Source organism: Alexandromys fortis, unplaced genomic scaffold (assembly GCF_014885135.2).
Source record: "Alexandromys fortis isolate MF-2015 unplaced genomic scaffold, M_Fortis_MF-2015_v1.1 scaffold_25, whole genome shotgun sequence".
Classification (NCBI taxonomy): domain Eukaryota; kingdom Metazoa; phylum Chordata; class Mammalia; order Rodentia; family Cricetidae; genus Alexandromys; species Alexandromys fortis.
The window spans coordinates 15,257,157-15,271,774 of NW_026067904.1; the positions used below are offsets into that span (position 1 = coordinate 15,257,157).

At 40.3% G+C, this 14,618-nt stretch overlaps 1 protein-coding gene across 1 annotated transcript; it reads left to right on the forward strand.

Moving 5' to 3' along the window:
- The first annotated feature begins 12,144 nt into the window (after positions 1-12,144).
- Positions 12,145-13,947, forward strand: LOC126497062 (sperm motility kinase X-like). Its single transcript, XM_050134848.1, has one exon. The coding sequence runs from the start codon at positions 12,145-12,147 to the stop codon at positions 13,945-13,947; it is 1,803 nt and encodes a 600-aa protein (XP_049990805.1).
- Positions 13,948-14,618: the final 671 nt, after the last annotated feature.

A 14,618-nucleotide genomic window follows, 5' to 3' on the forward strand; every position in this document is an offset into this window, starting at 1 on the left:
CCCCTCTCTCTCTCTCTCTCTCTCTCTCTCTCTCTCTCTCTCTCTCTCTCACACACACACACACACACACACACACACACACACAAACACACACACAGACATACACATCCACACAGATTTCATTATCTCCTCCTGTGAGGCACTATTTCTCATAAGCACAAATCACACACATAACCTGGAGTCAAGACCAGCTAGGTTTTACCTGCCTGCCATATATAGAAATGCCTTACACACTTTAGATCTCTGATCCTGTTGGGTACCCTTTTCCTATAGTGAAAATTCAACATATACATATAAGTCTTGGTATCTGGTCCTAGGACATAACCATTTCCTACAATCAAAGTCACACATGATCACAACTAAGTGTTCCATCCTGATCCATATTCCCATATTCATAGAAGGCACAAGTCTGGTTCTGTTATCTATCTATTGTCTTACAGGTAAATCTCCACCTACACACACATGGTTGCATAGCAGATCCTGCATGGTTCATCCTCCCCTACAACCAGGTGATAGGTGCCTCTGTACATCACTTTGCCTATGAATAGAGCTTATTATATGGAGATACGTTTCAGGTCTAGCCAGTATCAGGTTAACTACAGTATAATCCATATACATGAGCACACACACACACACACAAACACATACACAAAGAACATATACATATGACAAGGTGTCTGATACACACACAAACACATACACACAGAACATATACATATGACAAGGTGTCTGATTTTGCAAGATAGACCTTCCATACGACAGCACACTAGATATACATACATATTTATACATACATATAAACACAGATACTCACACACACATACAGACACAAGCACAGATACACTCACACAAATGGATATGTGTCAGGGCATAATAGGTATCCCCTTCCTTACAGCTAAAGGCCAACTCTCAGGCCTATGTTTCTAGTCCTGCTGGCTTCCCCTATATTATACAGATCATAGACACTGGATGAGGTCTCAGGTCATGATAGGTTCTTCCTTTCATTATTTAGATCTCAATGTGCAAACATGGGTACTTGATCAGTAGTGCTCACTACCCCAAACCCAGTGACAAAATTCTTAATACATCACATACACACAAATACACACACACACATGCACACACACATGCACACACACCACAAGTCTAGGCTTAATAGGCAAAGCATCACAAATATCTGCATGTCTATGTGTCTGGTTATTCATATCGATTCCTCGCTGCACGGAAACCTGCCAAAAATGTGACTACTTGTATGCTCCTCTGGGTTCAAACTCAACCACAATTCCTATCTCAGTCCACAGCTTGATGTGAATTTCTATATGTATCTTCCACTCTAACCAAAGTCCCACTAAGGTATCAAGATGCTGGTCTTCCCTGTGTTCCCTCTCTTGTAGCCACAGGCTCTTACACAAACATGGCTGTGATAACAACTACCACATATGTCTTCCCACATATCCAAAGCCCTACAAATGCATAGATAGTTTGGTTTCAACTCCTACTTAATATCCCCACAACAACAGCAAAATCTCACACACATACTTCAAATTATTCAGCCATCCCAGGTAGCTTTTCCCCTGTTTCTTCCTCCATGTTTTATACTCGCATCTGAAGAATGGAAGCTAAGAACAGTATATGTAAAGAACTTTCAACATTTGTCTTTCTGGATCTGGATTCCCTAACACAATATAATCTATTCATAATCCATGCATTTTCCTAGAAAGATGGCTCACTAATAAAAATGTTGTTATGATAAGCATCTGAAAGTAGCTTGACTTGGCAGTTGGTGACCAGTCACAGGACTCATTTTTTTGTTGAATCGTGTGGGAAACCCCAACCCACTGTGGGTGAGTTCATCCCTTCAAATTGGTCTGAAGTAGTATAAGTAAAATGAGAAAGACAGTTGCCAGATTTGTCTGTTTTGTGCCTCAGCTCCTGCTTGATTTCCTGCCCAAACTTCCCTAAGTGACAGACATTGATAAGAGTATGTAAGTCAAATAAAGTCTCCCCCCCCACATTGTTTTTGTCATGATGCCTATCAGCAATAGAATGCATAGTAGGTCAGTATTCCAAGAGTATCCTCAATCTTAGGATCTTATTGCTGCCACCTCCTGAGTGCTGGGATAAAAATATGTACTACAGCACAAACTAGGTGAATAAAACTTCAAGTTGAGACAGATGTCATAGAGAAAGTAAATCAGTCTCTAAAGAAGTAGAATTCAAAAATCAAAATATTATTAAGGAAGCTTATCAGAGAAAGTATTTTCAAGAAGATGGACTGAGAGACTTTGGAAAAGGAGTGTAGAAAAAAAAGAAATATGGCACTTGAAGAATAGAGGCCTTGGGGAGGAATCTGTCTATATTTTTCATATATGAAGAAGACAGGTTTCCTCTTTACAACAAGGCTAGGTGTCAATCTCTATTGAGAAAGGGTAAACCAGTCTTCTCCAGGGACAAGCTCTGGCATATTTCATTCAGTCCCTAGACACATAGATGAATAAAACAAAGCTAAATGGACTCAATAGTCTAGAAATAAATCTGTTTATATATGTGTACAAATCCATACAATACTATATGGAACTAACTGAAGAATTCATATTTTGGACAGTGATACTTGGGATAACCTGAGGCACAAGGAGAAAAGGAAGTGGCAGGAGAGATTTAGATGAAGACTCTATGTGTGTCTTTCTCAAGAAAACACATAGAGTCTAACATCTTAAAAGAACTGGTTGCAGGTTCTGTAGGAATACTTAGGACATAGAAAAACTACATCCAAAAATTTGATGAATTTCTCTAATTGATTGACATTGTTTCCCAAATTTTGAGAAAATACATAAATGGAATAAATTTTGGAACTTGCCACAACCGACATACAGAGATTTTTGGATTAAAATGACCCATCACAAAAGCAGTGCAAGAAATGAGGAAAGAGTAAGCAGAATAGTGGTTTTGATATGTTATGTTTTGAATTGCTTTGATTTTAGGATATTGATGACCAGTGTTGATATAATAGGCCATGGCAAGCTGATGATGTACTTCCAATTTTACAAAGTAAAGAAAGTAAAGATTTTTACATAGACCTACGTACTGACTCTCAGGAAGAGAGGGGACTCTCAGGGAAATGTCAGCACACATTCATGTAGAGGATGCTGGAATTTTAAGTGAGCCTTTCTTGTAGTTTCAGAATCATAGTTTCTTTAAGGCAGGAATCTTTGGGTCCTATCGATGGTCCATTTATGGGAGATCACAAGTCAACAGTGCACAGATATTGCCTGATGACCCTTTCACTAAGGACAGACTAGAAACAGATCAAACACAAATCCCACCTTAATAAACCAAGTCTATTATCAGATCTGAAAGGAGACCTTGAAAGGGAAGAAGTGTGGTTGTTATATGGCCTAGCTGAGATATGTCTGCCAAAAGGAGCAAAGAAGCAAAGCCTTCTGCAGTAACCCTGCTCTAACAGGACCCTGCATGCAGTCCAAGTGAGTGCCAAAGCATTGTAGAGCAGACACAAGTCACATAATATAATATGAATTTATTCTGTACAACGAGGTCATCCTGATTGTTGACTCAATCTGATTGCCTCCTTTCTGTATATGTCACCAATCAAACCTTAGCTCATGATGCACAGTACAAGTTAGGTCTATACGGCAGTTGTTGTCAGTCCTGTGAGGTTGAAGGCAGAGCTTTCACATCAAGGACACCAGAGGTAAAGGCACTGCGCACAGACAGTGAATGAAGACACGGATTTGGAGGAGGTATTTCTTATCTACTCAACACCAGGTACACCCTGATTAGCTGCTCTCTTCCAGGACTGTTTTGCTTTCATTGGACCCAAAATGCTCTCTTTATTTTAAAAACCTCTTTGTGGGTGGGGACTAGGCTACTTGCCCACTTTCCTACTACCTGAAGAATCAGGAATCCAAACCTACATTCTGAACAACCTAGGACACTGTATTATTCCTGTCTACACAGTCTGTGCTTGGTAGACATCCAGGCACCTGCTCAGCTCCTTGAGGTCTTGTAGAGCATGTTGGAAACTATCACTTCCCATTTCCCTTATTGACTAGTTGGACGGATATTAGTGCTATCTCTATTTAAAATCAGGTAGAATCCATCCATGAATGCATTCATACCAGTCTGTTATTTTCTTGACATTTCATCATTGAAAATCTTTTATACAATATATTTTGATAACTTTCATCCTTACCCCATTCCTTGTAGAGCCTTTAACCTGTCTTGCCTTATAGTATTCTGGTTTTCTTTCTGCAAAAAAAGTCAAAATTTCCAATATATATATTGGAATGTATATATATGATATTCTAAAAGAAATGAAAATGAACTCAAAAGTATATCCCATTTCTTATTGGGTTAATTTTCTGAGTGCCAATAATTCTAGGTCATGGGTCTTAGCAAAAGCAGTTAGTAGGATCCTTGTGTGCAACCATTAGAGGATTCTGATTATTCCTTTGCCTCCAGGAACATTTAGATTTGTTTGGTTAGGAATGGAACTCCATTTCCACATTCTCTTTTCAATGACAGAACCACCACCTGAGCTGACCTCTTGTGTGCTCCTCTGTACAGCTACAGCCTCTGTGAGCTCACGTGCTCATCAGTCCTGCTGTATCTGGAATTCACTGTTTCTTATATAGCCTCTCACAAACTCATCCCAGACCCTGTGCCAGGTTTTGTTTCATTTCCCACTTAATTATAACCAAAGCATTACAGACAGAACTAGGTGTCTTGTCTTTGAAAGTCTCCCAAACTTACAGATACAACCACCCAATGCATCGTTTGGCTTAAGGTACTGCTCAGAATCCCCTCTTCTATGGCCACCGACACAAATACACACATAGGTGATGATAGATCATATGAGGAGTTCCCTCCCTAGCAACTAAAGCACCCATAAATAAAACACACACATTGAAATGCATGCAGGCTTGCACATAGGCATCCATGAAGGCACTAGAATTTATCAGGTTCAGTAAGTTGTCATCCCATAGACAAAGATTATACACACATAAATTGGTAAGTGTCAAGTCCTTCTATGTATCTCCTCCCCTCACTGAAAGTTACTTATAGCTAAGTAACAGTTTGTGATGAGTATCTTTGTATGTATAACCAAACGATGGTATAAGGCCCTCAATATACACACAGGACTAGGTGTCAGAGCCTGTTTGTTTCTCTCTGTTCTACAGTCAAAGTCCCACCTCTCTCTCTCTCTCTCTCTCTCTCTCTCTCTCTCTCTCTCTCTCTCTCTCTCTCTCTTTCTCTCTCTGTGTATCTGTGTGTCTACCTTAGTTGTGTGTTTGTGTGTATAATTTGACTATTCAGGTTTAGGAATTTGGCAGGTGTTTGTGTGTGTGTTAATTTGTCTATACGGCAGTCTGTAACTATCTGAATCTAATCCTTATCCATGCATGCATGTGTGTGGTTTTTCCAATGGAGGGGAAAAGTCAGGAACTGACAGCATACCCCCCCCACATCTCTGCAGCTATACCTAAAATAGAATGTATTAAGACTCTCCTGTGCTCAACATTCAGTGCTAGGTAAAAGATCATACTATACACACACAAACACACATATTCTATTACACAGGCTCCCAAAGTCAGAAACACATGCAATCATGAACATACAAGAGTAAGTGCCAGGTATTGCTAGGTAGTCCTTTCTTCATATAAAAAGGTCTTCTGACGTGGCTAAGATCATGTCCAGTAAGGTACTAAATTTTCTATTGGAATAAGTACAAACACACTCACAGATAGACAAATGACTAGGCAACATGTCCAAAGGACCCACCCCCCTCCCACTAACTCTCAGGAACACAAGGAATAAGCTCCTATTGTCAAAGGCCCCATGCATGGTTGTGTGTCGATTCATCCTCAATAAGAGGTTCACAAAGGCAAAGGTCCACATTCAAAGGCATGACTAGGTGTTACATTATATTAGGTAGACTCTCTGCTACAGCAAAGGCCACACTTACACCCATGTAGAGTGTTAGGTCATATTAGGTGTGCACAGTCTGCCAAAAATGCATGGAAATAAACACACACACACAAACACACACAAAAGTGAGTATATGTAATATCATTTTCTGACTTTTTCCCATCCACAGGCAAAGCTGCCCCCACAAATACATGGAAAGGGATCACATTCAGTTATCACCTCATCTTCAGCCAAATTCACAAACAGATACACACATAAATAAATGTCTGGGCCTGCTGAGTTCTAAACCTTGAAAAAACAAAGAATAGTTTGAGAAATACCTGTGAGGCAGACACACACACACACACATACAGAGAGAAAGAGAGAGAGAGAGAGAGAGAGAGAGAGAGAGAGAGAGAGAGAGAGAGACGTAGCAACAAAAGAACATGAGACCGAGAGAGAGAGAGAGAGGTTGGTGTCGGATCCAGTAGGTGTCCACTCACTCAGAGTCAAAGCCCCCTACACACACACAAGACCATGATGCCAGGTACTGCTACATTTCCTATTCGTTACAACCAAAGCTTTACAAGCAGGGCTAAGAGTCATGACTTAAAAGTCTTCAGAACCTTATAGCCACAACCACCACATGCATAGTTTGGTGCCAGGTACTGCTCAGAATCTCCTCTTCTATAGCAACTGACATACATACATGGGTAGTGATAAGTCATGTGAAGTGCTTCCTCCATAACAACAGGAGCGCCCATGAATACAGACATACACATAAGACAAACACAACACTTACCTGTATGCATGCACACACACTCACAAACAAACATACACACTTACCTGTATGCATGCACACACACACAGATAAATGCACTAATATGTATCATGTTCTGCCTGTCATCCTTTTACAGACAAACTTACATAAACATAAATTGGTAGGTGGCAAGACTTTCAATGTATTTTTCCCCTTACAGTGAAAGTCACCTATGACTATATATCTGTTCCTGATAAGTTGCTTTGAATACACAACCAAACCTATGCTATATAGCCCTGAAAGTATACACAGCACTACGTTCAGGGCCTGTTTCTTTCTTTCTGTACTACATTAAAGGCTGACATATAAGAATTCTCTTCCTCACTCCTCACCCCTCCTCTCTCTCACAAACACAGGCAAAGTTACATAGACACAGGTACACACGCACAAACACACACAAATAAACATACATACACACATCTAGGTATCATCTCTTGGCATAAAAATGAAGAAAGTTGAAAGGGGAGAATTACATACATTCTTTATGAATGACATTCTTAAAAAACACATGAAAATCAACAGGTCTTAAAAAGCTAGTTTCAGATTGGGAACTAACACTGAAGAAATATACAAAATGCTTCCAGGTTTGAAGACAAGATCAAAAAAAGAATGACAATGTTTCCTCCATGTTCTAGAAAACATGCAAATTGTAGAATAAACTGTAGAAGTTACTACAACTGAGAAATAGAAATTTTTAAATTAATGTTCAATAACAAAATGAGTGCAAGAAAGGAGGAAAGTTAGTGAGGAAAATAGTGGTTCGATGTGGTTGTGTTTAGTATTACTTTAATTTTAGGCTATTTATGACCACTGTCGGTGTAACAAGCCATGACTAGTTGATAATGTAACTTTTGAGGTTATAAAGGTTTTTACATGGCTGGAAACACTGGTATTAAGAAAGGGAGGAAGCTCTTAAAGAAAGATCTGCATGCACTTAAGACATGATGCTGGATTTTTAAGTGAGCCTGACTTTTTGTTATATACTATTATATCTTTGAAAACAGTAATTCCTGGAGCCCTGTTGATGTTGCGTTTATGGGTGTTCACAAGACAACAGTGTACAAATACAGCCTTTCACCAAGGAAAGACAAGGAAAAGACTAAATACAAATCCCACCTTCAGAAACCAAGTTCATTTTCACAACTGAAAGGCGTTCCTGGAAAGGAAGAAGTGTGGGGGTGATGTTGACTAGCTGGGTTGTCCCTACACAAAAGACACAAAGAAACAAAGCCTTCTGCTATACCCTGTTCTCACAGGACCCCACGTGCAGTCCAAGTATGTTACCAAGCAGTCTCGAGCTGACACGAGTCATGTGATTTTAACCTGACCAATAAGAGAGTCCCAATTGTCTCTCCAATCTGATTGGCTCAGATCTGTACATGTCACCAATGGGGTCAGAGATCATGATGCAGATGCAGAGCTCGAGCAAAACTAACATACAGTTGGTGCTAGTTCTGGAAGGTTGAAGGCAGCGCTTTCACATCGAGAACAGCAGTGGTGGAGGCAGTACCTACAAAGAGTATATGAACTCGCAAAGTTGGAGGAGGCCCTTCTGATCTACTCAAACAACACCAGGTATAACCTGATTGACTGTTGTCTTCCAATCCGTTTTTGTTTTAATGGGACCCACATTGTTCTCTTTGTTTGTGAAAACAACTTTGGAGTGGGGATTTGGCCACCAGCCCTTGTTCCTACTGGTTGACTAATGAGGATCCCAAGCCTGGATTCTGAGCAACCTAGGACTCTGTTCATCACTGTTTTGTCTAAAGAGTCTGTGCCAGCTGAGACACCCAGGTCCCATGACTGTGGACTGCCCCAGGTTGACCACAGTTTTCTTCTGTGTCCTCAGTGGCATGTTTTAGGGTCCCTCAAAATTTAAATCTTCTGTCTGTCATTTCAAAAATAGCAATGCCATCTGCATTGGCCGCTGTTTTCTGGAAATTGATTAAATTTGATTATTGGAGCTATAGGCATTGTAAACTGTATCCTCTTCATATGTTTATTTGTCACCTTTTCTGTTACAATTGTCCTTCTGTTCTTCAGTAATGAACTGAGCTTGAGCATGAACATAGCCATTTTCATGAGCTGTTGAACTTGCAGGAAAATTTCAAGTAATTTTAAAAAAGATTTTCACGTCTAAGTACACAGACTGCTGGTTTATAATTACTTTTTATGTTTAGATTATTTTCCTTTATTTACTTATTTTTCTACAAGTGTATTACAACACACACTTATGAAAGTCCAATGAAAATTTATGTATGTAAGTCAGGGTATTAGTACAACATGTGGGATCAAGGGAGGAAAGCTCAGATCACCAGGTCTTGTAGTAGGCTCCTGTAGGCTATGGATGGTGCTGATGATTATCTTTTCTTCAGTAGAATGCAGAATACATTTCTGTATCATGATTGTCAGTCAGCTTGGCTGAGTCTTTTAGGAGTTGAAGCACACCAATGAACAACTCCATGTTGGTTGATATACATGAGTGCTGTATTCAGCAATAGTGCATAACAACAATGTTGCATCATAGTAATTGTCTTGGCAGTAGAGGTGAGCATTGTGGTTTTCATGGGGCAGATTTTCTGATATGAAAAATAACACAATTATGATGGAGGAAGGTCATTGGTTAATTATAATAAACCAACTGCTTGGCCTCATAGCTTAGAACATAGATGGGAGGAGTAAACAGAATAGAATTCTGGGCGGAAGAGGAAGTGAGGTCAGACTCTGCTCTGCTTCCGGACAGACCGGACAGCTCTGCTCTCTGGAGCAGAGACGCCATGCTCAGCTCTCCCAGGCAACTCCAACCCAGAATGGACATAGGCTAGAATCTTCCCGGTAAGCGCACCTTGGGGTGCTTACACACATCATTAGAAATGGGCTAGTCCAGGTGCGAGAATTAGCCTGTAAGGGCTAGAGTTCATGGGCCAAGCAGTTCTTAAATGAATACAGTTTGTGTGTTGTTATTTCGGGCATGAGCTAGCCAAGCGGCCGGGGTGTTGGGGACGCAGCCCCGCCACTCTTATTTCAACACAATTATGTCAGTAAACCCAAATGATTTTCTTGGGATTTTTTCAAAGAATATTAAACTATTATGCTTATTACTAATCTGCATAGGTTTTTATAGGCTAACTTTGGAATTCTGAGAGGTTACGCTTCTTTAGAAATTTGCCATTTGCTCCAGTTTCACAATTCATGGGAGCATAGTTTTCCAAAACACTTCCAAATGAAGGATCAGAGACCACCAGGTTAGTCAGGGACACCATGGATACCCAGCCTACAAAATCAATTGACTGGTACTCATAGTGGCTCAAAGAGATGAAGGAGCCTGTGAGACAGGGATCTTACCTAGATCCTGCGCATATATGTTCTTTCCCATAATCTTGATGTTACTGTGGGATTCCTAACAGTGGAAAGGTGGTTGCTAACTCTTCAGCCCACTTATGGTACCTTTTCCTCCTTCTTGGTTTTTAGTACAGCCTTGATATGACAGTATGTGCACAGTTTTATAGAAGCGTATTATGCTGTGTTTCATTGATGTCCCTGGGTGGCCTGCCCTTTCCTGAGGGGAGATGGAGGGAGGATAAATCTGGGGGAAGAGGCAGGAGAGCATGGAGGTGTAAAAACTCAAAACAAGGTAGAACATATGAGAGAAGAATTTAAAATACGTGTTACTGTTAAAAATAAAAAGATAATAGTACTAGGAAGCTTGAGGAATTGGAATGAGAATTTTGTTGATAATATGGACTCCTAAGTAGCCTTTTTGTTATATCTCTACATAGAGAACAGAGAAACCTTGGGAAATTGGCTTCATTCTTATGTTATTAGGAAATATCACACTTGTTACACTTGCCCTCAAAGTAACATTGTCAGATCTTAAAAAGGGAAAAGAATATAATAATGTAAATTGAATAATCATGTATAAAACCTTTAAAATTTTTGAAATGTAAAAAAATTAAAGATGCAAAACCAGTTGTAAATATACAAATAACTTAAAACATATGATTGATACCATAGAGTTGTCTGGGTTTCTGTCCTTCCTGGTTTCTGTCCTCCCACCAGGTCCCACAGATGTTTAGCCCTCAAGAAAATCACACAAAGGTCTATTTTAATAATAAACTGATTGGCCCATTATCTCAGGCTTCTTCTTAACTCTTATAACACATACATCTATATGTATATAAATATATTAACTTACATTCTTATCTATGTTAGCCACGTGGCTCAGTAACTTTATCCATGGGGAATCACATCTTACTTCTTCTGTGGTTGGAATGGGACTGGGGAGGAATGGGCTTCCTCCTTCCCAGAATTCTCCTGTTCTCATTGACCCACTTCTACTTCCTGTCTGGTTGTCTTGCCTATACTTCTTGACCGGCTACTGGCCAATCCGCATTTATTAAAAACATAATTGACAGAATATAGAAAATTATCCCATACCACCATAGATTACTGAAAAATGTTTTATTAGTTGAGTTTGCATGAAAGCAAGTGACTAACACAGAATGATATTCCATATTATTTAAAGACCACTTTTCATTATGGTGTTGACAAAAGGGATATTACTATATTCACCAAACTATCTCAGAGTAAAATATATAATCTGGGAACATGAAAAATAGGCAAATTTGATGGCATAGACTGCTAAAGGATTACTTTAGAATCTAGTAATATAAAATTTTTTTCTTAGAAATATTATTCCTTTTCCTCAGCATAGGAGAGCATCTGCAATTTGTACATCATAATTCTCCCTATTTCCTCAGATTTCATTATTTCTGCAGGAATGCTGATTATCCTATGCTATTTGTATTATGTACTTACACTAAGAGTTTTTCCAAAGTTTTTGTGATTCCATGATTTCCATTGTTAAGGTTAGTGAGAAATTAGCAGTAAACAAATATTCAAAATTTCTCCTAAAGACTGATTAAGAAATGGTTTGGTTTGCATATAATTTTTAATTCATTGTGTCTTCAGATATGTTTACAGAATAAATAGGATATCATTTCCATGCCAAAATATGTCTTCTAAATGATGTTTTAAAAGTAGCCATATTTACAGTAACAAGACCAAAGCTTGACTATAGATTTAAGCTGAATTTTCTCCTCTTTGATCACTTTTGGTTAGGTTGTATCTGTTTTGCTTATTCTTTTCAATAATCAAGCATTTATGCCGTTGCACTGTTCACTCTGGTCTATTTCCTTAGATTTAGTTCTCATTTATTATAGTATGTTTTACAGGATTTCTTTAGAGTTTAGTTTGTTCTTATTTTCTGTGATCCAGGAGTACAGTGTAAGGTTGTTCACATCTGTCACCCTTGTCCACGAAAAAAGAGAAAGCTAAAAACTTTACCCCTTTATTTACTTCTCATTGTTTCTAATCTGATTTTCTCAGTTGGCGTTGGCATGGAAATTATCAAGAATCTTTCTAGCAAGACCAGAGAGGAGGAGACCCTGGATCTGGACCTGAATGCCAGCACCTATGAAGAGGAGACACTTTCAGATCACTATGTCCTACTCAATACCCTTGGCAAAGGGGCTTTTGCTGAGGTGAAGCTGGCTTGCCACCTCCTCACAAATATGGAAGTCGCAGTTAAAATCCTTGTGAATGGTGAGGAGAATGATGGTAATAATAGGAAAGAACTCAACTTCATGAAAGAGCTGGAGCACCCGTACATAATAAAGCTCTTCCACATCATTGAGAGCAAAGACCACACCTACATGGTGTTAGAGTTTGCTGCTCGTGGCTCTCTGGTCACACACATTGGGGAGGGTGGTCCTCTTCAGCAGAAAGAGGCCCAACACATTTTCTGCCAGATTGTGTGTGCAGTGCACTACTGCCACAATAATGACATTGCCCACAGAGACATCAAGCTAGATAACATCCTGCTTGATGGCAAAGGAAACATCAAACTGTGTGACTTTGGCCTGGCCATCAGAGTCAGCTCTGGGCAGAAGTGCAAGGGATTCTGTGGCACGATTGAATATTGTGCTCCAGAACTATTTGATGATACCGAGTATGATGCAAAGGCAGTTGACATCTGGAGCATGGCAGTGGTTTTATATGCAATGGTGACAGCGAGCTTCCCATTCAAAGCAAGGACCTATTCAGACATGAAGGAGAAGATGCTGAATCCCACATACGACATTTCTTACGCATTTTCTCAAAATGTTTTGATTGCGCACCTCATTGTGCACTTGTTCACTGTGGACCCTGAGCAGAGGCCCACAATATGTGACATTAGGCAGCACCAGTGGATCAGAGACAGGGAAGAATTTTGGAAACTCCCATCATCCTCAGAGACATTATGTAACAAACCAAATCCCAGCATTGTGATGGCTATGTGGCGTTTGGGCTACCATCCCATGGACATTAGTGATTGTCTACATGAGAAAAAATTCAATAACATCATGGCCACATACCTCATTTTAAAACATGAGTCAGCCCTGGACCACATTAAATCTGCCACTAAGCCTTTGCAGGCCTGTGTCACTGTGTCATCTACAGATGCTCTCAAGTCCCCTCCTCCTAAGAGGACAATGAGTGAGCCTGCCACTCCCACCCTCGCCCTGCTGGCTGAACATCAGGGGCATGATGAGAAGCGTTCAAGCAAGCAGGGGAGAAAAAGCCTGAGCATGCCTGCCTCCTTTTGCTGCCTGCTGAAGGAGGACAGCCCTCCCCACCAAGAACCCAAGTGTGCTCATGAGGTTACTCCTCTCCTGAGCAGAAGTTTGGCAGTAGGTAGCGTGGTTTGCAACGAGTTGTCCTCAAGATGCCCTATCTCTGAGTGCATTTCTTCTGCACAGTTTTTGTCCTGTGAGAAACCCCAGGAAGTGAGCACCCCAAAGAATAGCTCAGATGCTCAGAGTACACCCTCTGTAAGGAAGGAACGAGAGGCACCTCAGGGTATGAGCACCACTGAAACCCTCGGAACTCAGGGTTCTTCCCTTCAGACAACATCCAAGAAGAACTTAAAAGGTGTCCTTCCTGAAGATGTCAGTGCAGCCTCTGCCAGTAGTCTGTCCAAAGGCTGGAAGAGGGTTAAGAAGAGAATTGGAAATTGTGTGAGATTTCTGTGCTGCTGTCTGCCACTCTCAGGAAAAAGCCAGGTTTCTCAGAAGGAAGAGGCACCACTGGAAGTAGAGAGCAGTGCAGGTGCACACACACAGCTAAATGGGGTGCCCAAGATGCACGTCATTGTTTATTAATCTATATGTTTTCTAATGTCCTTTGCGACCATCACATGATAGTTAGTTTAGGTAAGTTAGGAAATCTTGTTTCAAAAGGAACTCTACAAAACAGCACCACCACCTTTAACCCGAAAGTTTAAGCTAAATTAGACAGTAGTGGATGAACAGTAGAGGCTGTAGAGGCAGCCAGAAGTTGTGTTGTATAAAGGAAGAAAGAATTATATGGGATCAAAGGCCAAGGGAAGAAAACTAAAAGACCAGGAAAGAGTATGAGAAGAAAAAGCCACCAGGAAACAGATTGTACAGAAGGATATAAGAGTCAAGACTCTGAAGTATATAATTCAAAGTTCTTAAGACTGTGCCTTCCATATGTCATTATTATTTTACATACTGAGTCACTGTAGAGGATGAGACATGGGGTTAGCAATTTTCTTGGTGTGACTGAAGTAGCCAAACTGGGAGCCATGCAGGAAATCCAGATGACAGAGTGTCGTGTACTCCAACAGAGAAGTCCAGCACAGGAGGTGGTAAGTCTTCATCTACCACTGGGTTCTCCACACAAAACCATTGTTAACAAAAGGTATGTCCAATGGCTGACCTTCAATAGCATCCTTCTCAGTGTGCAGCCCTGTGCCAAAATCCACCCAAAGATGCCATTGGATTAGAAGCCCCAGTGGGCCGGTCTTCCA